Source organism: Podarcis raffonei, chromosome 14, assembly GCF_027172205.1.
Source record: "Podarcis raffonei isolate rPodRaf1 chromosome 14, rPodRaf1.pri, whole genome shotgun sequence".
In the NCBI taxonomy this organism is placed as follows: Eukaryota; Metazoa; Chordata; class Lepidosauria; order Squamata; family Lacertidae; genus Podarcis; species Podarcis raffonei.
The window spans coordinates 25,008,907-25,035,258 of NC_070615.1; the positions used below are offsets into that span (position 1 = coordinate 25,008,907).

General features: G+C 41.0%; 1 protein-coding gene across 3 annotated transcripts in view; it reads right to left on the reverse strand.

Annotated features, from left to right (window-relative positions):
* The window catches only part of DENND4A (DENN domain containing 4A), a 63,134-nt gene that overhangs the window by 15,474 nt on the left and 21,308 nt on the right, over nt 1–26,352 (reverse strand). For all 3 annotated transcript variants that reach the window (XM_053364295.1, XM_053364293.1, XM_053364296.1), the window contains 16 exons: nt 25,173–25,342; nt 24,144–24,385; nt 23,373–23,439; nt 21,018–21,076; nt 20,106–20,250; nt 18,635–18,810; nt 15,209–15,309; nt 13,101–13,319; nt 12,374–12,519; nt 11,041–11,174; nt 9,804–9,939; nt 5,604–5,810; nt 4,755–4,883; nt 3,921–4,065; nt 2,137–2,253; nt 249–398 (listed from right to left, as the gene is read on the reverse strand). In XM_053364295.1, coding sequence (XP_053220270.1) covers nt 249–398; nt 2,137–2,253; nt 3,921–4,065; nt 4,755–4,883; nt 5,604–5,810; nt 9,804–9,939; nt 11,041–11,174; nt 12,374–12,519; nt 13,101–13,319; nt 15,209–15,309; nt 18,635–18,810; nt 20,106–20,250; nt 21,018–21,076; nt 23,373–23,439; nt 24,144–24,385; nt 25,173–25,342 — 2,343 coding nt within the window. The remainder of the gene's footprint in view (nt 1–248; nt 399–2,136; nt 2,254–3,920; nt 4,066–4,754; nt 4,884–5,603; nt 5,811–9,803; nt 9,940–11,040; nt 11,175–12,373; nt 12,520–13,100; nt 13,320–15,208; nt 15,310–18,634; nt 18,811–20,105; nt 20,251–21,017; nt 21,077–23,372; nt 23,440–24,143; nt 24,386–25,172; nt 25,343–26,352) is intronic.

The following is a 26,352-nucleotide window of genomic DNA, read 5'->3' on the forward strand; positions in this document are numbered from 1 at the left end:
GGGGTTACTTTAGTCACAAAGCAAAGCAGTGCAGAAATTGACATAAAACAGACATCTCTAACATGTTTTATGATAGGATGGGGACCCTTATTAATATGGGGACCATATTAATAGGGAATCCTGTTAACAGTCCTGGAAAAAAAATATCTAGCCCTCTTATGAATGAATGCATGCAATGGGATTGTTGTCTCACAGAAAATAAATGATTCAAAACCATCAATTCATAAGAATCAACTGCACCAGCTTACCTCTGCCGATCTCTCCTGCCGTATCTGCTACTTTGCCAATTTTATCATTCAGGCGAACAATCCTTGACGCAGGCTTAGCTCTATTCGAATTTTGATAATTTAATGAAGGAAGGCAGTCACCACTTCCCTTTCCACTTTCTACTTCAGATACTGTATACACAGACAATAGACATATATCACTTGTTAAGATTTGAGCTTGCTCTTAGTAAATTCTAGAAAAATATGTGCATTAACCATAAGCCATTTCCCCATGTTGTTAGGTATTCAAAAGTCAAACTAGCATGCCATGCAGACTCCCTCACACTTCTTTACTGCTTGCAGGGCAGGCTGGTTTACATATATTACATGTTTCCATATGATACTGTGCATGTGTGCAGATGCTAGCATGGTGCATTATCAACAAGGGAACATGGCAGCTGAAACCTGAGCAGCAGAATCTCTTAGCAGTAAGTACACATGACAAGTGATTGGCCTATAGTGCAGGGAGGAAGGCGATATTGCTTATGCATTTATTCCCAGCTTAGACTGGTTCTGCAACTACAGTCATTCCTGGACTGGGATAGCCTCAGTTACCCATACTCTGGTGGCCTCCCACTTGGACTACTGTAATGTGATCTATGTGAGGCTGCCCTTGAAGATAGTCCTGAGGCTGCAGCTAATACAGAATGCAGCTGCTAGGTTAATAAGTGGGGCAACCTAATGGGACTAGGTGTCACAGGTACTTAAGACAAAACACTGGCTGTCAATGAGCTATTTGGCCCAATTCAAGGTATTAGTATTAACACCCAAAGTGGCATTGAACTCAAGTAGCAAAACAGTGCCAAGGGGATTTCCCAGTTGGCAGTGATGTGTGACAGTGCCATCTCAGTGGGGCTTTCCCATCTGTGGAAGGCCCTCCCTAGAGAGGTGCTTCAATCTCCCTTACTATTACAGGCATTGGATGGCTGAAAATCCTGGGCTGTGGCAACCCTGAAATTATTAGTCAGAGGAGGTGATAGCTTTTAGGAGTTCTGAACTGTTGTTAGAGGTTGATCTTAACTGGATTTAGAAGTTTTAATTGCATTGCTTTTGCACTGTTATGTTTGCTGCCCTGGGCTCTTTTGGAGGAAAGTGCTGGGTATAAATTTTAATACTACTACTACTACTACTACTACTACTACTACTACTACTACAACTACTAATAATAATAAGCAGCAGCACCACACAATTTAACATTGATTTAGAAATGTGCGCACGCACACACATTCCTGTAAAAATCTAGGTTCTTTGATCCATTATGCAACTGAGTTACAAAGTCTTTACGCTCTTCCCAGAAGCACGCGAAATCTGTACTTTTCACCAGAGGCAAGAATCCAAGTTTTTCATGCCTGTTTTAAGACTCATAATGGATTAAAATCCCCTGTAGGCATAACCATCTTTTCAAACCTCTTAAATTCAAATGTGCATAAATTCACTTTATGAAACCATAGAGATTGTTATAGTTTTACATCATATGCATTTGCTCCAGTGAGCATTCAGCCAATAATAAAAAGGGCTGAGAGAATAATGGTGAAGAAAGAAAACTCTTTCTTATTGACTCTCTTCCTTGTCTTTGCATTTGCCCAGCAGTGCTTGTGGAAGGTATTCATTAAAATTTTATGTATTGCATTTTAGTGCATTGATAAACCAAGGCACTCAAGGGGGCTAACAATTAAAAATACCGACACCAAAAGGTGGAGCTGCCTCAACAGTTCTCCCAAGCTGCTGGTAGTCTATGACGCAACATGGCACAGAAATACAACAGTAAAGGGATATTCAAAAGAGAGGCAGTGCATAAAAGTTGGAATCAAAACAACCCCAAAAGAACAGAATTCAGGCAACATGACAAGTATCAATATTTGATACTTACAAGAACTAGAGTCACTCTCTTTCTTCTCTTCCTTTTGCTCACCATTCCTCTGAGCAGTGGCTTTCCCTTGTTTAACTGCTGCTTTCGATAGCCTGTATAACAGATCTGAATGTTCCCCTATCATAATAAAAAGGATAAAAAATTAACAATACATTTTTTACTTTAAAAAGAATGCCAAGCAGAAAGGGAATAATGGGATGCTGTTGCGATGAAATACATATAAAGGTGATATTGTTTGTAAAAGTGACCATTTGTTTGACTGAGGAAACTCAGCAGTAGAACAATTCCAGAAATTTGGGGGACTTTTTAGTGACTAAAGACTGTCCTCAGTTAATAGGGCTGTTCTGCTTTTAGAGACTGTCTGTATTTTTTTGCATGACACTGATTATTAGAAAAAAGACCCTTGGTTCCAGTACCTGTCTGGCTGCAGTTAGGAAGGATGTACAAAGCTGTTTGTGAGAAAAGGGATTTTTACCCCTCTGAATTATGAAATTCAATAAGACCAGTGCTTTTGGGGGGGGGGGGGGCGGACTCAAGCACTGAGTAAGACTATCTTACCAGATGAATCTAGACGACAGCCAGTAACTTAATCTCTGTCAAAATGTCAGTCTAGAATTTATGTATTATGGACCACTGTGACTTGTACAGGGAAGAGGCATGGTTCAGTGGTTGAGGATCTACTTTGCACGCTGAAGGTCCTGGGTTTTGTCTCCTGCGCCATCTCCAAGCAGAGCTGAGAATATTCTGTGTCTGAAACCATGGAGAGTTGCTACTGGTCTGTGTGATTAGTGCTGACCTCAATGGACCAATGCAGCTTCCTATATGTCTAATATTTTGAGGAGTAAGATAAAAGGTAAAGGTAAAGGTACCCCTGCCCGTACGGGCCAGTCTTGACAGACTCTAGGGTTGTGCGCCTATCTCACTCAAGAGGCCGGGGGCCAGCGCTGTCCGCAGACACTTCTGGGTCACGTGGCCAGCGTGACATCGCTGCTCTGGCGAGCCAGAGCCGCACACGGAAACGCCGTTTACCTTCCCGCTAGTAAGCGGTCCCTATTTATCTACTTGCACCTGGGGGTGCTTTCGAACTGCTAGGTTGGCAGGCGCTGGGACCGAACAATGGGAGCGCACCCCGCTGCAGGGATTCGAACTGCCGACCTTTCGATCGGCAAGCCCTAGGCGCTGAGGCTTTTACCCACAGCGCCACCCGGAGTAAGATAGCAATGAGATAATTCTTTAAATATTCCCCCCCCCCCCAGTTTTTCCAGAGAGACCCAGGATTCTGACCATTCCTCTTCCATCAGTGCCTCTTCCTCATTGTGTCATGTAGCTCATCATATTTTCAAGAGGTACACGCAGCAGAATGTGCTACATAGCTGAGGCCCTATCATTCATGTTAGTATGGATAAGACATCCCTGGTCTTTGTGTCATCCATTACAGTGGTACCTTGGGTTACAGACGCTTCAGGTTACAGACTCTGCTAACCCAGAAATAGTGCCTTGGGTTAAGAACTTTGCTTCAGGATGAGAACAGAAATCGTGCTCTGGTGGCAGCGGGAGGCCCCATTTGCTAAAGTGGTGTCTCAGGTTAAGAACAGTTTCAGGTTAAGAACAGACCTCCGGAAAGAATTAAGTTCTTAACCCGAGGTACCACTGTACAGCAATTACAACACTGAATAGAATATGCTGCATAAATTAAGACCGATTTTGAAAACTGGGCATTTCTACCTATTGAGAGAAGTTACATTTGCAGAGCTACAAACCAAAAGACGCATAAAAACTCCTACCAGAAAGAACTTTGTGGATGCCATTTGCAGGTTGCTTCCTTAGAACTCTTTTAAACTGAGCTATTCCTAAGACAACGTTTCTTATCTTCGTCCACAGAAAATAGCCACTTCGATTGCTTGACGGCCAAGTACTTTCCAAAACAGCCTGTAATAACAGTAAAGGAAATTATTTAAATCACACAACCTAAGGATCTTGGAGTAGTGCACTTTCAGTTATCCCATTCTATATTAAAGCAATCCAGTGATCAACCTGTTCCAAAAATGTCATGGCTAAATAGGATTTTGAAACCTAGGTTTCCCTGGTCTCATTCTGGGCAAGACCACCTGCACTATACATTTAAATCAGTATTGTGTCACTTTAAACAGTCACAGCTTTCTCCTAAGAATTCTGGAAACCATAGTTTGTTAAGAATGCTGAGAATTATTAGGTGACCTCTATTTCACTCATGGAGCTACTATTTTCAAAGTTTACTGGGAAGAGACATTTTGATTGTTAAACCACTCTGAGAACTGTGTTAAAAACAGAGAACAGATGGATAAAAATCCAAACCATGTCTGTAATGCATACATATACTCAGCACTTTTTTTCTAAAAAAATGTTTAGGGGTACTCTCATTGTCCTTCTCATATTGAAATACTGCCCCTCAATGAGGCCAAACTTAGATTCACAAAATGTTTAGGGGTAAGCGTACCCCTGCGTCCCCCCAGAAAAAAAGCACTGCATATACTATAGTTTGCTGAAATCAGACATTGGCCAATTGATCATTATCTTTACAAAGAATTATTTTTCCAGTACTAAAATGCAAGGCTTTCAAATAATTAACAAATATTTACCTTATTATAATAACCATATGTAATGGCATTGGGGTCAACTCCAGCTTTTTTCATTTCAAAAAGGACTCTCACTGCTAGCACAGGCTGGCCATATTGTCCACATAACTGCATCAACACCCGGTAGCATACCTGGGGGAAAAAACAATATTCTCCTTGTCAGATAAAATAATAATAATAATAATAATAATAATAATAATAATAATGCATTATTTATATGCCGCCCATCTGACTGGGTTGCCCCAGAGACTCTGGGCAGCTGCTAACAAAAAATAATAAAAGCACAATACAAATTCATTCTCAAGAAACTTGTCAACTTAGGGCCATCATCATATTTCAGAAAGGACATCCATTTATGTCAGGATCCCATCTAACCTAGACACTGGAGAGACCTCTTCAAAGGAAAGGCTTGGGGCCTCATAGAGAACCCTCAAAACCTGGAGGAACTTGCAGCATTGCAGAGGTGGCCAGAAGAGACCCATATTAGGGATTCCTGGGCTCCCACAAGAACCCCTCCAACCCCATTCTGAGCCTTTCCTTCATCCCCAACTCTCCCCCACCATCCCACAGGTCTTGGAAGCAAAGGTGGCACCAGATTCAAGAGAAAGTTCAGAGTTGCTAGAGAAGCACCTGTTTCACTGCCAGACAGCTGTATTATGAAGAATCTACTTGGGAGGCAAGCTGCAAGCACTAACCCAGCAGAGGTCCTGGAAGAGGAAATACTGGCAGTGACTATAAATCATCTTTCTGTCCCTTTCGAACTCATCAAGTCACCAGCTCCAGAACTCCCTAGCACAGCTCCTGAATCAAAGCTCCAGTTTCCACACCAGGTACTGGATGTAGGCAATTTACCTCGTCAGGTGGATCAATCTTTTTCGAGTGCATTTTCCGCAGCACATCATAGGCCGTCCTCAAAGCCCTCACTTTGGAATGGCACACCTTGACATAGGCAGGAAGGCAAATAAACCAGAGGCCATAGCAGTGGCGTAGCAAGCACCTAGACCACATCTGAGGGATGGAGGAATACCTCTTGGCTATCTTGTGGGCCGACTTGATTTCCTGCAAAGACACATTGAAAATATTGTATTTTAGGTATGTTACACTTTTTAAATCCTCTTCACATCCACAGAAGGGAGATAAGCATGAGGCAGATCCTCACTTGAATTATTTCAGTAACAGCTCTGCAACTATCGACTGCTGCACATTCTTCGCTGGAGGCCACTGACTTGTGGAACAAATTCAATTGGTCTGCGAGACTCAGTGGTTGTCTGGCAATACAAACAACTAGCAGCTTTTCACGTGGTCACAGAGAACCTCAGGGCCAACTTAGATGATACACAAGGGATCTGTGATCAGGTCTCCCAGTGTTTTCTTCTAAGCTTAAATTCAGCTGCTAGGGGGAGGTGAGTGCAAATTGGATCAGGACTATAGTGCTAGGGAAGTGGGTTTATATTTATTACTCACTTTTTTCAGAAAAGGGAACTTAAAGCCACTTATAAAAAATATCAAAAACAAGCATAAAAATAAGAAAACCAACATTAATTTATTTAAAAGAGAAAATCCAACTCAGCCCCGCTTGACTAAATGATAAGCAGAAAATTTAGATCCAAAAGCGTAGGAGAACAAGAAAATTTTGGCCTGGCACCTAAAAACAGACAATGATGGTGCCAAGTGTGCCTACCTGGGGAGAGCATTCCAAAAAGTGGAGCCACCACTGATATGCCAATCAAATCATCAGTCTGTGGTGGCTAATATTTTTATCTAAAAAAATTATGTCAAATAATCGAGCCACGGATCTTCTGTGTTTCATCAAGCCTGGCCCTCAACTCTGGTCTGGTTCTTCTACATCTTAGTCTTCAGACTGAAGACAAGCTATTATTGGCCTATGCTGGCTCAATCACTCACCAAATTTGTGGGTTTCCTGGAAGGTGTTCAGTACTATGTTTTACTTTGGCTTCTGCAGCCTGCTTATCTCCTGATGTGCAGGATTTGGTGGCCTAATTCAGCAAAGGCTATGCCTGGCTGGTGAGCTCTGACACCCTCATTAATTCCACTGTTGCTTCATTTCTAAAATCAGAAAATTGGTGTTTCTAGTTCATAACTGAGAAGACACAAGGATGACTAATACACTTAATTTGTTTGAAATGCAAACTATTATCTAGTGAAATCATTTGAGGGTGACAGCATGCCAGCATCACCGCAATAGAACATACATATTCATCTGAAATGCAACAGAACGTGGAGTGCATTAGAGGGGAAAATAAGCTCCTTAAATGGTCGCTCAAACCACAAGACAGATAGAGAGATAGATAATAGAAGTCAAGGTGTCGTTATCTGAATGTTGAACAAGAGCAGCACAGTAGAAAAATAATTACTGGGATAACTCGGTCATTACCCTTGCTGTACAACCAGCAGGTGCTCAAAAGAATTTTCATTAGTTAAAGCATGAGTTGGGCATATCACTGTATTTTTACATGCCAAACAGTGCTCACAAGAACAAGAGGCAAACAAGGTTAAGTGACTTAACTATCCAAATTAGATATTAAACCTGTTTCCAGCAGGCTGCAGACACCAATAACAAAGGAGATGCCTCCCGTACAAGAAGAAGCCCGTGATTATCTGCTTCATGTCTAACTCTACAGTTCTTATTTATTTATATACTGCCATCTCGTAAAACACTACAAAGAGTGTATAGCAATATATGTATAAAATAAAACTTTACAAACAGTACAACAACCTACAAACAGTACAGGATAATCATTAAAAGGACAGGCTAATCAAAATGTTTTTAAAGGCCAGTTTCACAGGCTAGTTTTAGATGCCTGAAACTGAAAAGAGGGGATGCCTGCCGAATCACTGCTGGAAGAGTGTTCCACAGCATGGGACTGGGGACACTAAATGCCCAGTTTCTAACAGAGGCCAGCCTTGTCCTTCCCGCCATTTTGAAAGCCCACTTCTGCTCAATAGTTGGGACTTGAAAACGGTATGAGAGGGTGTCTTATTGGATGAATCCCGTGAGATGGGAAAAGAAACTCTTTTTAGAAAGCAGCCTTGAAGATTCCTAACGCAGAAAGATTGGAATTCTAAATCTAATATAAGCATTGTATGAATTTTGTTACTTTTTATTAGGTTTTTTTTGTGGTGGTGTTTTTTGTAATTGTATTTTAAAATGTTGTAACCTGCCCTGGGCCAAGGTGATTGAAAATTATTAATGGGTTATTCACCAACAAGTTGATGGATTAAGTCCCCCAAATACCAGAATATTGGTTTGTTTCTAATACTGCATATAATTTAGTAGCCACCTTCCAAACTACTATCTCAATGTGATTTACAGTACACATAAAATAGATGAAAAGAGTTCAAAGCAATTTAAAACAAGACTAGACAGTTAGAAAATAATTAATTGATAGATTGACAAATGTTTCAAATACCATAACTGTGGTTTGCTACTAGTAATAGTGACTAAATAAAACCAGCAAGGAAGGTGAAGAGCAAAAGAAAATGGAAAAACGTTGTTCAGAAGGACAGAGGAATGTTATCTGAGAAAAAGATACAAACTGTGAAGGAAATGTTGTTTTAAAAGTGGTTTATTATGCCTAATTCTACCCACAAGCACTTCTGTGCAACAGCTGCTGTGGATAGCAGAGGGAAAGAAAAAGGAAATGTGAGATTAAATTATAGCATGGAGTCCCTAGGGAGGCTGAGATCCTCGTTACAAACTAAGTTCATATCATTGACAAGCAGAGGTTTATAGAGCACCCAAAAGCTGGAATAAATTATTCCCGTATAACACACAAATGTGCATTTCTGGATTGCCACAAGGCTGCCACTCCTTTTACTTCTTTTTCTTTTCAAAAGCCCATTGCTATGAGAATACATCCCATAACATACCCAATTTTACACAATGCCTGCACTTATTTTCATTATAGTGGTGTTGCTGGGATGTCTGCCTCTTTAACTCTTCAATGCAAACAGTTTACAAAGCACTTTAACTTGCTGTGGCATTTGCCTCCTAGGATGGGTCAAGGAAAAGGTTAAAATGGGTGTGATGTGATTGGCCAGTGAGAATGCAACTCCCAACTGACAAACCCCAACTCCCAACTCCCAACCTCAACTGACTTTCAAAACTTCCCACTCTATCTTTTACTCCCCCCTTTGCATTCTCACTGGCCAATCACATCACACCCATTTTAACCCTTTCCTTGACCCATCCTAGGAGGCAAACGCCACACTTGCTATTTAAATTTCCTGAGTTTTTCTCAAAAGCAGCTTACGAGGAAGTATGGGGAAGCTGCTGTTTATGAGATAATCTAGTTCAAAGTCCCAAAGGGCACAAGCTTGTTACATATGTGACCCAGCTTGTTGGGTTGGGAGAGAGGAAGAGGTTGTGCATAAGAACGTAAGAAGAGCCCAGATGGAGCAGGCCAAAAGCCCATCTTGTCCTGTTCTTACAGTGGTCAACCAGATACCTCTGGGAAGCCCACAAGCCGAACCTCAGCCCAACAGAGTGGGTGGGTATCCCAATATGATGTTGGACTACAACTGCCATTGTCCCTAGCCAGCAGGACCAGCAGTCAGAGATGATGGGAGTTGTGTTCCAGCAGCATCTGGGAACCCTGTCCCTGCCTCCCAAGGCTAATAAAGGCTGATCTAAAAAGTAAAGTAACATTACCGAAAAAATTGTTCTTTCACATTTAATACTATACTGGAATGCATTTCTTTTTGGTAAATTATACACTGAACTATGTGTAGGTATTCAATAACTCTTGCTGCAGCCTGTTCCAAACCACATAACTTTTGTTATGTGTTTTATATTGTAATTTTATGTTGTGAACCACCCTGAGATCTATGGATGAATGGGAGTATACAAATTTAATAAATGGGAATGAATGAATTAACTGCGTTCTCTCAACTGTCCATGGCAGCCAGCAGCAATTTGCTGTAACTCGCTCCAAGTTTGAAGAGACTAAAAAGCACTGCAGCAAACTCCTTGGGAGAAAGTGAAAGCAGGATACACAGAACACCAAAGGGTGCCGCATGCTTACTAAGTACCTGTTTTGTTCTCCTGAACATTGGCAACGGGCTGTTGGGACTGCTGGCTTTTGAAGACAATCTGCTGTTCTGTATTGTCAGGAGTGCCTTAGGCCGCTCAAACAGATCTTGCCGCAGCACAGGAAATCCACTATAACTGAAAAAGAAGGGAGACGCCATCTTATTTTATTTACTTATGCCCCAACACCATACAGAGGGCTTTGGGCCATGATGCTGCTTTGACTACAACTGATATTTTTGTGGGCTACAGTTCTATTAAAGGAGTAAAAAATTGAATAGAGAACACACAAGCTTGCTGTACTTTCTTTGTTGTTTCAAGTAAAAACCCTGACCGGGGGTAGGGGGGCAGAAAGAAAAAGACATCCTTCAAGCAGTTATTTACTGAGCGGAATCAGCATATAATGGTTCAGTAACTGACCATATTTGGCCCTCTGACAATTGCTGTCCATCTTCATAATTGAGACAACAAAGAGATGAGGAGGGATGAATGGAGGGACTTACAAAGTTGCCTGGTACTGAGTCTGGGCTATGGTCATTACTCTTACTGGCTGTGGGTCTCTGGGGTGTGTGTGTGTCTTAGGCAGAGATGGATCTTTCCAGTCATGTGTTGCCCGGTCCTTGGAGATAGAACCTTCTGCACACAAAGCATGTGCTCTGCCACCAAACTATGAAATTGCCATGACAAATGGACTAAATGACAGGTTAACTTGGGCCCCCTCTTCTCTGTATGACCCTTCAGGAAAACTTTTTCCCGAGCAGAGATCTATATACTCACTTAAGGCTGAGTATTTAAGTAAGGATTTTTTTTTTTTAGTGTGCTATTCAATTAGAGTGACAACTTCAATAGTATTGACTGCATTTATGCCATGAACATCTGAAAAGCTTATTTAGTTTCTAACGAACAAAGAAAGAGCAGAAGCCCATAAAAATCAATACTGACCTGCAAACTCATTTGAAAGAGAAAATTAGATTGCTGGATTTTTTTAAAAAGGACTTTTTCAGGAAGACCAAAACAAACAAACAAACCCACCAACCACCAATTGGTGGTTGGAAAAATAAGCAAAGGTTTGGTGTTCAATCTGGATAGTGGATGGTGGGTGATAAATATATTGTTTAGGCCAGGTACACCTATTACTCTCACTGGTTACAGCAGGTTTGACACAGAAAATACTTTGCAGCCAGCACAACTTAGGGACCAGCATTTTGCCAGGATTCTTGCCACATTCCAAAGGGTTACCTGTACTGTGATGGAACCTCTTCTCCATTGGGAAGGTGGGGGATCTCCGGGGGAGTTATGAAAACCGTGTGCTCACTCTTGTATGATTCATCCAGTTCTATAAGCCGCGTGTCACCCGTCCTATCCATATCTACCTGCATAAAATAGTTTTAAAATGTATTTTATCTCAAGTACAACATATGCTCACATTTTGGAAGCAGGGTATTGTTCATACAATGGTGTGTAGAAAAAACAGTTGCCAATGATACAGTAACATTAGGGTTTTTACAATCAAGTGGAATGAAATTTTTATGAAACATTTAGATAATGTTTCCTGTGTTTTACTGTCATTATTTGCAATTCCCCCACCTTCGGTCTCCAATCTCTTAAAAAAAAGAAAAAGGAAAGAAAAAGGCTGCGTCTTGGACTTCCTTTGAAGAAATTTAGCAATTCGGTATAAAGATGAGAGCGTTGTTTTTCGCATACTGCTTTCAAAGATTTGTTGGTCACAAGACATATCCCTTTCATAGAATACTGTCATGCCTTGTTTATCTTGAAAGTGATTCCAGCAGTCAGCTTCTCACAAAAAGTGATATTTTTCAGCTGCTCATTTTATGCTATATGTAGAACAAGGAGACAGGACTAGCTTGGTTAAGCATGTTTCAGTGTGAGTGTGTGTTTATGTAATAAATACATTGGCATGACACACAATGAACATACTTAACCAAGCTAGTCCTGTTTCCTTGCTCTGCATAGCAAAACCTACTGCTGAACAAACCACTGCTCCCTTTGTAAAAAGCCAATTTCCTCACAGGATCCTATGTCAGGGAAGGATGCCTACTGCCGAGGAACTGCCCCCCCCTTGCAGCAGAATTGTCTGTAATCAATAAAATGGCACTTGAGTTGGCCATCTTTCTAGCATATGGCAGGAAAGAAATGGCCAATTTCCATAGTTGCTGAATTTCTCTCAGGTGTGTGACATGCACTTTATGTTGCAACAATTAAGTCAAGGGTACACCTGCAAAAAAACAAAAGCCACCATCTTCAGAACGTTCTGCAGTTTTCAGAAATTTTAAGGGCACATTAGTGCCAGACTGAGTGTCAGCTGTGAAGATGTCAACTATGTGAACACTGACGGATTTAATAAAATCTTTGGTTTCAGAGCCAATTAGATCAGTCTTTGCCAACATCGTGCTCTCCAAATGTTGCTGATCAACAACTCCCATCAGAAACAGTGGGCAGTGTGGGGCCATGAGAGCCACTCTAAATTACCTAGAGTCGCCAAAACCTATGTTAGCAGCGTGTGTGTGTTGTCAGACATGGTTCAATGGAGAAGTATGTCAGCCACACTTACTTTATTTACACAGTCATCAAAAAATGCAAGACTTGCATCTTTATCACTGACAAAGGAGCATTCTTCAATGAAGCGAATGAACATTTGTGTCTTGGTCATCATAGTGTAAAACTTCTGATGTGAACGGTCACGGCTTTTTAAGAACCCTATAAAGTTAAAACAAAAACCCAACATTTGATGTTATAAACGTGGTTGGCAGGGAAAGCAAAGAACATATACTCCACTAAGAAAAGGAAATTAAATAAACATTCCATATGGGGTCCCCGCTACCATCATCAGGAGCCACAAAAGTGCAAGAAACTCAAAGTCTGAATGTCATGTTGAAAAAGCTCCAAAAACTAGACAATGAATTTAGCCTAAAGCTTAAGTACTTGAGCCCAGGTGAAACCATGGTAGGAATTCCAAGGGATGTTAAATGAACTGCAGGAAGATACTGAAATACTGCCTGGGCCTAAAACAGACAAGTATGCATTCACAGAGTCATAGAATTATGGGGCTGGAAGGATCATCTAGTCCAACCCTCTACAATGCAGGAATCACAGCTAAAGAATCTGTGACAGAAGGCCATCCAACCTGTTTAAACACCTGCAATTCAAGTAAGTGTTACTTTCAATGGGTCTATTCTGAGTAAAACTTAGTTGGATGCAATCCCTTTACAGCTTTCCCCTTGCCAGTCATTTAAACCAAGCTACAAACTGGAGGAAGGTATAACAGTCTGCTCCTTTACCTTGCAGCTCAAATAGGGAACTTGCATCTGTTGCTGTTTCAGAAGGTGCTTGGGTAATGGGTCTTAGATATGACCTGTAACCTTTTAGGATAGAGGCCATGAAACAGAGAAACGCCTCCTGGATTTCCACATCTAACAGATGCAGCTTCTCCCCTGAATGGAAATCATAGTCATTCATAGCCAGCTCCATCAGTGCGTCATCTCTTGGTCTTTGCTGCACTGTGAATAAAAGGACAAAATATGAAAACGTTCCCAGTTAGCATTTCCTTTCTGCTCCACAGGGCTTACTTCATTATCCCACCTTGCTAAGTTACTTATGCTACTTATAAGTGGCAAGCATTGCATGTCTCTTTCTGTCAAGATGTTTCAAGACCAATAAACTTATTTGCATCCTCAATGTGTTATTCAGAAGCGCATAGCATACAGTCACAAATGGAGGCAAGTGTAATTTTGCTTCAAGCACTGAGACACCAAAGAATGCATATCCTACCATCCCCAATGACTACCAAACACTTATATTGGCTGTCTGACCAGCCTCTCTGTGACATGAGAACAGCTGCCAAGCTAACATGGCCCACCCTGACATCAGAGCACATCAACCAATGGTACTAAGAGAGGCTGGGAAAGCAGAAGGGAGAGGCACAGAGGAAGCAAGCATAAGGTAGGGAATGCAGAGCAACCAGGAGGGAGGTTTGGCAATACTAATATCCCATCTTACTGGTGACCTCATCACTAGTTCCCTAGATCTGGTTTAAATAGTGGGATACAGCTATTAGCTATGGCAGAGAAGGATGCAAATCACTAGTCTCCAAAATAGACAAAAGACTCAGACGAGCACATTTACTTTTTGCAGAAAAGGCGTCGCTATGGAAACTATGACAGAATTAGTCTGGGTGAAAACACAGTGATATGCACATAGAAAAAGACAATTTATGTAAGCTTTTGAAATGCATACATCAGTTAGTGATATAGCTTAAGCCCCCGGGGTGAAATCTGCCAAGGACTGCTCCTGTGTGACTCCTGGTTATTTCAGTGGAATTTGCATGTGGCTCTTGATGCACACTTATATCACCTCAGTGGAATAATAAAGGGCTCAAGAGAAATAACATGTTTAATAAAGGAAACCACTGTAGATACCTCTGCTCTGAGCAAGAGTCTAAGAGATCTTATGAATTTATCTATTATATCAATATGTTATAGTTCCTCCGAAACAACAAAAACTGGGTACATGGTTCTCCCCTCCCCCAATTTTATCACCACATTGTCCCTGTGAGGTAGGTCAGGCTGACAGATATCAACCGGCCCAAGGTCACCCAGGGAGCTTCACGGCTGAATAGGGATTTCAAATGTGGTCCCTCTGGTACTAGTCCAGCACTTTGACAAGTACACCATACTGGCTTTCTAAATGCATATATTCGTGTTTATCAATAAATATGAAACAAAAATAAAATATAAAGCAGCAAAAATGTTCATTGTAGCAGAGGTAGTATAAAACAGAATGTATTTAAAGTACAATTTAAATGCCTGGGTAAATAAAAAGGTGTCAGGCACATGAGATTTTTAATCTTGGGAAATAATTTTTATTTGATTTTCAAAGCTGGACATTTTAACAAGCCCAGTTTTTCAAATACATAACATTTATGCAAGCTATTAAACAGTAATTCACAGAAGTTCCAGAAAGGTAGCCGTGTTTGTTGTTTGTGTTGCAACAGACTTTCGTGGGACATTAAAGACTAACAGATTTATTATGGCATAATGATTTGTTTAGCATTTAAGATGCCACAAGTCTCTTAGTCTAATTTTGTCAAAAATTATTGCAAAATTTCAAAATAATGAAAAACCTATCGTGATTTTGTCTGGGTTCCTCTAGGCAAGGATGGCTGGCTGAGTGCTAAACTGAGCTACAGTCCTTTCCCAAATCACTATCTGTTCCATCTGTATAGAATAAGGAACACCATATGTTTCTCCCCTCTTCAAAGACAGCTTTTTCACTGGATTCCCTGAAGTCCACTCCTGCTAAGTAGCACAACAGCTTAACCATCTTAAAGCATGAACAACTACAACAAGCCACTGCATATGCCAATCTCTGTGTCATTTTCCCCACTTACATTCTGCTAGCTGCTGATACAAGTTATTCAGAGTGTTCATCAGATTTTTACAGGGTTTCTTTGGCAAGATCTTCCATGCAATATTTCTTTTATCTCCTGGTCTGGAATAAAAACAGAGGTATTATGCAAAACATGGTATTTTGAAAATACAAAGCAACAGCTAAAAAGTGTACACATAAATGGTTATCTAGGTATGGAAATCTTTATTTATAGATGACAGTGTATTTTTAAATATGCTTGTGAAAAGATGACACCTGGCAAAGTGTCCTTCACTGCACTCGGATTATTCAAGCTTCTGCTCTCCTTTGTTGCTGTTGGAAACCTTGCAAGCATGATTTCCCTCCCCCTCACTTCTTTCTGTGGGAAGCACCCAACATGCTGCTTGTTTCTATTAATATTTTAAATCTTATCTGGTCCTCTGCTTCCATGCTAATTGATTCAGCTTCTCATCTCTCAATTCCCAGCCTTGTTGCCTCGGCTGATGGTTTCGTTTCAGTATTTCCTTGAAGCATGTGAGAGTCCTAAATATCTGATACCCTGACACCTGTATGGCACACTCATAACAGTCTACTAAGATTTTGGTTTGGACACGAGTAAAGTTAAAAACCACTCCTGCTCTCCTTTCTACAGCTGCAATTGTTCTATAGCAGGCATGTCCAAAGTCCGTCTTGGGGGCCTAATTCAGCCCTGCCGGCAATCTTCTGTCTAATCCTGAGGTAACACCCTAAAAAAAGCTCAACAACTCTGGGGTAAAATCATCATAAAAACAACAACTTCAACCCTAAAAAAAGGTTAACAACTTTGGTCGGCCCTCACAGCCCTTCACTTCATCAAATCTGGCCCTCTTTGAAAAAAGTTTGGACACTACTACAGCATAATGACTAGGGTGTGCCTCAGGCTGGCTGTGTGGCCAGAATGGCTGGCTGTGAATGAGCTGGGTTGCCTTTCTCCTAGGCCCACAATTTGGCCAATCACAGTGGCTAGGAAGAGGGCAGCTCATGTGGGTGGTGAACTGGAGTAGGAACAGCCCTATTCCTGTCTAATATAGGCGAGAGGAGCCCAAAAAGCAGCTTAGTTTGATACTTCTTTATGCAACTGCTGTGGCTATCTAGCTGTACCTGATTTATAGTAATGCTCTGCCTGGTCTCATTAGGGTTTCTTGCAATACAGCTACATAAATTTTGCCATGAACTTAAGATGACAGGGCCAGGAAGTAACTGAACTTCCCTCCCAGACTGATCAGGCAGGGGGCAAGAGTTCACTTTTCTCCCAGCAAAGGTTTGCAAGCAGTTGCTTTTGGCACTGATGGTGGATTAATGTCACAACTGGTGCAGGGATAAGGAAAGGCAGGCTCCCCACAAACCATTCTGGGGAGGCCATAAAAGGAACTCAAGAAATGGCACAACAACCAATCCACTGCAATTACCAGTTGCCAGCCATATCCCCGCACTGTGGGGACTTTGGGCTTGATCCAGGTCATCATCTGCAGTTAAGATGAGAACCTAAAAATTTGCTTGCAGGACCAGGCGGTGAGTCCAGCATTCTGTTCTCAGAATGGCCACTCTTTCCCCTCAGGATTACCCAGCAGTAAGGTGGGTGGAGAATATGGACTGTCGGCAACAACTGTCTTGTCCATCTCTTCTCTGCTAAATAATCGGAAAGTTGTGGCCTGCTCTATACCCAACTCTTGGTGTGCATTTCAGTGATTCTTCACCCAACAAAAGTTCTCAAGATCCTTTAAGGCAACAGTCAGGGGAGTCAGTGGCCCTTCAAATTTTGTTGGACTCCAGCTCCCATAAGCCCCAGTCAACATGGTCAATGGCCAAAGACATTGGGACCTGGGATCCAACAACATTTGGAAGCCCGCTAATTCCTCACCTGTACTTTAAGGGAAATCAGTTATATAAGGCTTATGCAGTGGTACCTTGGTTCTCAAATGCCTTGGTACTCAAACTTGGAACCATAAACCCAGAAGTAAATGTTCTGGTTTGTGAACTTTTTTTGGAAGCCAAATCTGCTTCATTTTGAGTGTGACACTTCTGTTTTGAGTGTTACGCTGAGGTCTGTCTGTTTTTGCTATTTATTTTGCGTTTTTGTAGCTTTTTTGTTTTATTTTTTTTGACTGTGTGGAACCCAGTTCAGCTACTGATTGATTGTGTGACTGCAGTACATTGTTTATTGCTTTCATTTTTGGATCAATGGTTTCGTTAGATAGTAAAATTCATGTTAAATTGCTGTTTTAGGGGTTGTTTTTAAAAGTGTGGAACAGATTAATCCATTTTGCATTACTGTCTATGGGAAAGCATGCTTTAGTTTTGGAACACTTTGGTTTTGGAATGGACTTCCGGAATGGATTAAATCTGAGAACCAAGGTACCCACTGTATATGACATTCACTTTTGACAAATGATGCAGAAATGCTCGCTTAATTCCATGTCCTTGATTAAAGATGGTACAAGTTCCCCCTTCCCAAGTCATCAGTGAGATTACCAAGATTAACCATGTTTATATACTCCAAGAGAATTGCAAGTTGAGAGCAGTTAAATTAGTAACAACACTGGAACATGCCCATGAAATCTGTTTCCTTTATTTTACAAACACATTTCCTCTGTACTCTTCCCCGCTAAGGAAGACTGCAAAGTCTAGACCACCAAGAACTGCAGCAAACTAATCTCAGTTCTGCTTTCAGACTGTGTGGTCTTTAAGAAGCACCCTTTGTTCACATGAGCTTTAAGTATTGTTTTTAGGAAAGCTAACTGCTTTCCACAGTACTATTAGGATTACTGAGACTATTTGCAAATTACTTAGAATGTGTTTCATGTTCTGGCAAAGTCAAAGTGCTGAGGTACCCAATTTGTCTGTGTGATCTACTAACACATGATTTCTACAGCAAGGAGTTACGAGAAGAAAAACTTAGGGTGACAAGGTTAGTCTGCACTTGCAGGCTTATTCCTTCATAAGTGTAGCACCATTGTAGCTGGTATAGTGGTAAAACAGGTGAATCAACAGCTGGAATGTGTGGAGTTCAATACATGGCTTTATACTCCCAGCCTCAGTCCCAATATGAAGGTATTACTGTACTGGTTTACATTACTGGGCTATTGTAAGGGTCCCTGAGACATGTAGACACTTGAAATGCACTATATACATGCTAGGTAACCGCAACCATTAAGTGTGACTTGTATGGCTCAATGAGCCATCATAAATTTAATGCCATAGATCATCACCTCTGACACAATGATTTTCAGAGGAATCAGATCACAAGTTCAGCTGCAAGTCATCCGGTGCTGTGTAATCAAGTGATGCAAATATGAATGGACTTGCAGTTTTTGGTAAGCAGAACTAGATGAGGTAGGAAACCAGAATTCACCACTGTGCCTTCTGCTGAACTATTACAAAATCATACAGAAAAGTTCTCAATGCTTACTGTGAAATGGTGTTTGTATCTAGGTCAACGCAGCTAACATCTGGTGGAGGGTCATAGAGATCAAAGTATCTTGAGTCAATTCCTACTATGAATGGACACGGCGCACTCAAAACATCTGCCAGGGCTAGAGGGCAGAGAGGAATGTACGGGCAGGGCCAGTGGAAAGGAAATATCATCTTTAAAAAAGAGAAAAGAATGTATGCATTGTATATAAGTAAACAGATGTGCTTCAAGTTAAGACAACAATCACAGACCATTTTCCCCATATGAAGCACTTTCACCATGAACATTCCCTTCAGATTTCAATTAATGTCAGTGCAATGTTGTAGGGAAAATGCAGCAACTCCTGTACTTTAAAATGCTCACTACTAGGAGACAGACAAAGGGACAATCCTCCAGGCAGTGATGGCTGGGGCACATTGGGATGGGTAGGGTGGAAAGCAGGGAGCCCAAACAGTAGGTGGAGCCCAGAGCCAATGATAGGCAGCCAACTAACTCTCGTGCCATCCCCAACCTCTTCACTGATGAGTTGTACAAAGGCAACACTGAGACTAAGTAGGAGGAATGCTGACAGTCAGTGCCACCCTCTTACTTACTTTCTTATGTATAAGGAGGGGAGAGGGGTACAGGAATAGACGAAGCAGTCTTATACTGAATCAGACCAACGGGTCTGCCTAGCTCTGCACTGTCTAAATTGACAGGCAGCAGCTTCCCAGGGCCCTTCCCCCACTGCAGTGTACAAAACATCTACAGATGTGACACAAATCACTGCACACTGAGGTTAGAAGGGCTGTGCCCCATTCACCCTAATGGACCACTGCCTTCAGAGAGCTTTCCTGTGCAAGCCCTGTTGAAATGAATGGGAGAGGACTCTTGATTTATTTCAATGGAACTTGTACAGAATAACTTCCTGAAGGACTGTGCCCAAGGATTGTTACAACAATCTAAAACTGGGTGAGAAGCAAGCAACGGGACACAGAGATGAAGATGGCAAACACTCGCAGCAGCCCATCTGCATAAACATCATTGGAAGGTTAAAAAAAAAACCCACCACCACCACGATAAAAAGCTAAATATTTAACACATGACCCCCAGCACGGAGCAGAGGCCAGGACCCAAAGGATGACAAAGCCTTATGCATGGGGCTTGTGCTAGCTCAGAGGAATTTTTGACTTTATTTCTTTGAACAATTGACCTTCATGCTGTGTGATAAACAGCATTTGAAACACCCCCTCGGTTTGACATGCAGCTGGTGTTCAAGCAAAAACAGTCTAAAGCCCCTGGGTCCACAGAACCATTTCTATGCAGCTGTGGATCCTGGTGATTGTGGCAAAGATAAAAGATACATACCAGTTCATTTTACGCTTGAGCAAATAGGGAATGTTACTAATAAATACCGAGGAAAGTATTAAGTTCCTAGGACCAGGACACCTTATAGCCATTTAACTGGATAAAAACAAATGCTACTTACAGAGACAAGTGCTTCTGTTACACTGGTAAGGACTGACGGTCGTAAAGAATGGATAAGGATTTTATGTTCCGTCACCGCAAATACAAGGAGAGTTACTGCATTCTCTGGTCCAAGGTTCTGCAGAAGAGCAGAAAACTTGCCACCACTATCAGACAAAGAAGACAATAAAATTGACTGATAAATACTATTTATTGATTACAATGCTACCCTTCCTCCTAGGTGCCACTTCGTCTTTACAACAACATGATACGCCAGCACCATTTTACTAGTTCAAGGTCCTCCAATGTTCAGCCCTACAGCTCAGCAAGGATTTGAATCCAAGACCCTGTGGTTTAAGTCCAACAGCCTAACCTAAGGATGGTCAACATGGCACCTTTCCAAATGCTGTGGATTACAGCTCCCATTCCCCTGTCCACTAACCATGCTGGATGGGGTTGATGGGAGCTGTAGTTCAAAACATCAGGAAGGTTGGTTACTTTGGCCCTAATCACAAAACCAGTGGCTATTAAATAACTATTGCAAGTAACATAAGAATAACACAGAGCTGAAAATACAGAAAAGCAGCCATTTTGGATTTGGTATTGCCACAAGTCTTCCTTTCTTCTCTTTTTAAGTAAAGACATGCATTGTAGTACAGTACACAACAGGAGAAAGTTATTGTGATGAACTGAAGGGCAGCAAAAACAAGATTGGACAAGCTGCTTATAGTTCCTAGTGAATTAGTTCTAACTAAATTATTGAAAAAGTTTCAGTGTTTTTCAGCAAAATGTTAAAGAAACAAGGGAAGAAACTCATTTCTATTACTTCAAATATTTCTATCTTCTTCTTGTCTCACCTTCAATAATTATTCAACCAACCCCTCTTCCCATCCTTCAGATAATACATTACTTTTAAAATGTTATTTTTACTTGCCTCAGTGGTAGAGGTGATGATATGGGCTGACTAAGAATCAGACTGTCATGAGGCGACAGCTATAAAAACATAACATAAAAGTAGATTTTTTATATTTACATGATAGTTTAGACATCAGATAATACATTACTAAAGAAAAGTTTAAGAAAAGAAGCAATTTCAGATCATGGTCTGGTATTGGACTTCTAAACCATACATGAAAAAAATAACAGTATACACGGGAAATAGTCATTAGTTCATAGAAGGGGGCCCTATTATTTATTTCATTTAGACAAAAAATAAAGACTTCACCATATATCTGGAAAACACTGTTGACAGGTCTAACAGTCTTAACTATGTACTATTTTAGTAAACATCAATTACCCTCGCAGAATTAATACTGTTGTCCCATCCATAGCAAGCTGGTTTTAAAGTATGCATACCCTTAATGTTAATATTTTTAAGAAAGCTTCAATTGAAAAAGAGGTTATGACTCAATTTCAAAGTCTCAAGTAGTTTAACCTAGCACTGGTCTGTTTACTTGCAAGCTAGCTAAATTATTTAATATAGGTATCATCTTCCCAAAGATTTCTTCAAAAACACGCTTGAGGAAGCCCACAAAAGCATCAGAATTATAAGACAGAAAAACTTCTCCTTTTAAGAGCAGGGTTAAGAGTTCACATATATACTCATGCACTGAGTGGCAAACAAATAGCAAATTAACTTTCAGGCTCTGTAACCAATAAATGCATTCTACAGCCTTACATATTGTGCTCGCTTGCAAGTTTGCTTCTGTGTAAATCCACTTTCTCTTGTCAGGTATAAAATAGCATAGAATCAAGCAGCAGCTTTAGTTGTTGGTGGTGGGGTTTTAATGGAGGAAATACTCAGTGGAGAAGATTTACCTTCTTCCCACAATGCTGCAGTTTTTAACTGTTCCAACCCTGGCTGGTATGAACACTTTGAAAAACTGCAGACCACACCAACCTCCTACATTGCATCAAGTATGGCCTACTGAAACCTCTTAAATTTTTAAAATTATGAATATCATTGTTTACTGAGTACTGTATTCCAAAACATACATACAAATACAACAAGGGTAGATCTCTTAAACTAACAACAAAAATAAATAAACATACAACTTGGCACATGTCCAACAAAATTCAATCTATATAGAAACCTCACATTTGTTCCACCTGACCCCAAATGAAATACCAGGATCAAGACCAAAGATACTGTGGTGGCAGATCTGTATAATCGATTTTAATGAATCCAGTAAAGGCAGACCCCTGCAACAGCCTTGAACCCTTGACATGATTAATCTGGCAAAGGGATACGTAACTTTTGAGCAAGGAAGAAAAATGACTGCCAAACAATATGCATTCAGAACATATTGTTGCAAAAGCTCAGCAACTCTTCGCTTTTGCTGCCTCCCCACCAATTGTCCAGAGGATACCCTCTCACCAGGTAGATTCACCATGTCAAATCCCCACCATGTCAAATCCCATGCCAAAAGGACAAAATTGTCTTGATTTAATGAAAAATAGAATGTTCGTGCTTTATAATGGTAAAACACTGTAAAAGTCTGCTTCCTTAAATATACAGCTGCTCTTGTGGCTATAAATCATGGGGTTGGTGCTTTGAAAAAGATTTCTACACATGAAAATACAACACTGTGTCCCTTAACCAGGATTTTGACTAGCATCGAAGAAAGGATGCAGGACCTTCTCCAGATCTTAACACACAAGAAACAGCCCTCAGAAGTTTAGGTTATTTGGTACAGAAAGGGGAGTAACATCACAGCTGCACACAAGTGGGTGCTTGAGTTTAGAATTTTCTCAACTTATTATTATTTAAATTTATACTCTGCCTTTCCGCACAAGAAATCTAGGGTGGCTAGCAATCATAATATATGAGTGTGCAATATTATCAACAATAAGAATTATATACAAATACAAAAAAGCAAATATCAAAATACATATATATGGGTCACATATATCTCTTAAACATTAAAGGCTGCAACAACCAACAATGAATTGCATATATGAATGAGCCATCACAGATCAAACACCAAAAATGGAGCTTTCATCTCAGAGAATCATAGAATTGTAGAGTTGGAAGGAAACCCAAGGGTCATCTAGTCCAACTCCCTGCAGTGCAGGAATCCTGCCCACAACCATCCCTGGATGAGCTTGAACAACCAACCTTAACAGCAAGACACGCTGACCCATTGTGTCACTGGCACATTGCTTTTCAACTGAATGAGTTTACACAGTCACCTACAAAACCTTCATGTAATCTAGTGATGCATATACATGCATGAACCTGCTGAAACTAGAACAACATGTAGACAGTAAAGGGCAAATTTACACTTGCCTGGACTAAAATTCTTGGCCTCTGAGGGGATGGAAAAGGAACTTTGTGCATAAAGTGGGAAATATGCCTGTGAAAGAAGAAATAATTATTTCAGCTTAATAAATTTAATCCGTTTACGGAATACAGGATGCCAGTGTACAGCCAGCATACAAAAAGCATTAAAACGTTTTTTTAGCAGATAGGCTCTATTCAATTGTGTTTGTTTAAATCAGTGCAGAGTTTTCCATAATGACCTGTGTGTTCCATGGAGGCACAAAGAGTAGGGGCAAGCTATGGGGAACAATTTAGCAACCTGCTGGGAACAGAATTAGCTCTGCTAGCTTTCCAGCAGATGGGTCACTACTGATTAGCAGGAGAGGAGAGGTGGCAGAGAGGTTGGTGGGGTGCAACACACCACCAGGCAGCACCAGATTGGATCTGCTGGTGCATTTGCACTGCACTGATCTCACCACTGCCTTGCTCACCCCCTTCCCAGTAAGCAACAATGACCCACCTGCTGAGAAACAAGCACAGTGACTCCTTATTCCAAGTTTGTTCCTGTATCTTCAAACCATGATTTGGCATTATATCTAAATCAACCCATAGTTAAGATTCCTCAAAACAGGTTTGGTGCAAGGTCTGACTCAAGCTAGCAATGAGAGGCAGGGAGCCCAGCTGCCTGCTGGCTAGGCAGAATGCACTCTCAGCTGTGACCAGTGGCCAGTCTCAATTAATAAAACTGTTCTACAGTAGCACTGATGTGAAATGGACAAAATATCCTACAGAACTTACTTCTCAATGGGCAGGACATGTGGACCAGAGATGGAATAACGATATAGAAAAGTAAGAAATTTCTTGAAAGCATCAAAGAATGGCCAGTGAGAAAGAAGGCAGATGCATTTATTCGTCTGGACTGTTTTGGAGCTAGCAGACTTCCCATCAGGAGTAGCCACTAAACCCAACTGAGATTTCTGCTTTTCTGTGAGATTCTCTTCAGAATAGGTTTCATAGAACTGTATCGCAGCACCATAGACCTGCAAACAACAAAATATGTGATTTAATGAACATGCTTGTTCTCCATGCGTTTGCTTCAGACCAAAGGCAAAGGACTCCAGAATATGTACATTTCTCAAATAGCTTTACTTTAATGTACTGCACTTCTTGAAATATTATGAAAACATTTTAAGCAGCTCAGAGAACTAAATATGAACGTAAAAGTGCAATAAAAAGTTGTTTTGTGCATGCATGCAGCACTATAAGCAGTTTAAGGTTAATGAACAACTTCTTAAAATGTATGTCTCAATAGCTGGGTTGCAATGTGTTCCTGGGCAGGTAGCATAATGAGGGGCAATTAATGCCACATCAGATATGGCACTTAAGGTCTAGTGGCCATTATAATTTCTCCCAATGCCTCCAAAGTATTTTGCTGAGGGGCATTATGGGAGATGTAAATCTTGTCTCCATCCACCCAACACAGCAGTGTTGCCAGGTAAGCCCACCCTGTTCTACCAAGAGAGGAGGGGGCCTCCCAAGGTCTCTTTGCCTGGGGCCCCTCAGTCCTGGAGCTGACCCTGCTCTGTTAGATCCCACCTCCCCATCACAGAACTACAGCTTCCAGTGCTCCTCATGGAGAAGGAATGATGACCAAATCAGTTTAAGTCTAGCATTAATCATCATGTGAAGTTATTGCAGGAAGAATTTTCAAGCTTTCAAACATTTTCTGATGAATTCCTCAGACTCAGAAAAATGAAACAACAACAACAAAATAAAATAAAACAAGCTGTACTTGAAAATTATACTTGTTGACAAACTTATCCTTACCTTTTCAGCTGAAGCTCCAGTTAGTACAAATGTAGAAAACACTGGGAGGGGATACTTGCTATTAGATGGCCAACATTCAATTGTTGCCCCCATTGGGAGGCAAAAAAGAGGTACTGATTCCGGTAAGGGAAATGAATCGTAGTCGTCTTCTGGATATCTGCATATTAGACCTGGAGAAACAATTTTTTATATTACTGATAGACCTGAACTCCACTGAGCATACTAGAAAAAACATTCCTTATGTAACACACCGAACTATTAAGAAGCATGCTAAGAGTTTATTTTCCCAACTTCTATGCTTCCCTGCACAACAAATGCAATCTTTTGCATGCCTACTCACAAACAAGTCTGAATTAAACAGGTCTTACTTCCAGCTAAGGGCACAATCCTACACACATTTACTTGGGAATAAGACCATTTAATTCTATGGTATTTACTTGCAAGTCACATGAGATCCAGTTTAACCATACTCCTGAAAAATTATGAGGGCCAACACCACAAAATTAAAGAAAAACTACACGTATCAGTCTAATCCCCCTTATGGATCACTGCCTTGCCGTGGCGAAGGGGCTTGAATAACTCAGAGAAGCTATGAACTATGCCGAGCAGGGCACCCAAGATGAACAGGTCATAGTGGAGAGTTTTGACCAAACATGATCCACCTGGAGGAGGAACTGGCAAGCCACTCCAGTATCCCTGCCAAGAAAACTCCATGGACAAAAACAACAGGCATATAAAAGTTATGACGCTGGAAGATGAGCCCCTCAGGTCGGAAGGCGTCCAACATGCTACTGGGGAAGAGCGGAGGACAAGTACAAGTAGATCCAGAGCTGATGAAGCGGCTGGGCCAAAGCCGAAAGGACGCTCAGTTGCGGATATGCATGGAAGCGAAAGGAAAGTCCAATGCTGTAAAGAAAAATATTGCATAGGAACCTGGAATGTAAGAACCATGAATCTGGGTAAGTTGGATGTGGTCAAAAATGAGATGGCAATAATAAATATTGACATCCTGGGAATCAGTGAACTGAAATGGACGGGAATGGGCGAATTCAGTTCGGATGACTATCATATCTACTACTGTGGGCAAGAAACCCGTAAAAGAAATGGAGTGGCCCTCATAGTCAACAGAAGAGTGGCGAAAGCTGTACTGGGATGCAATCTCAAAAATGATAGAATGATC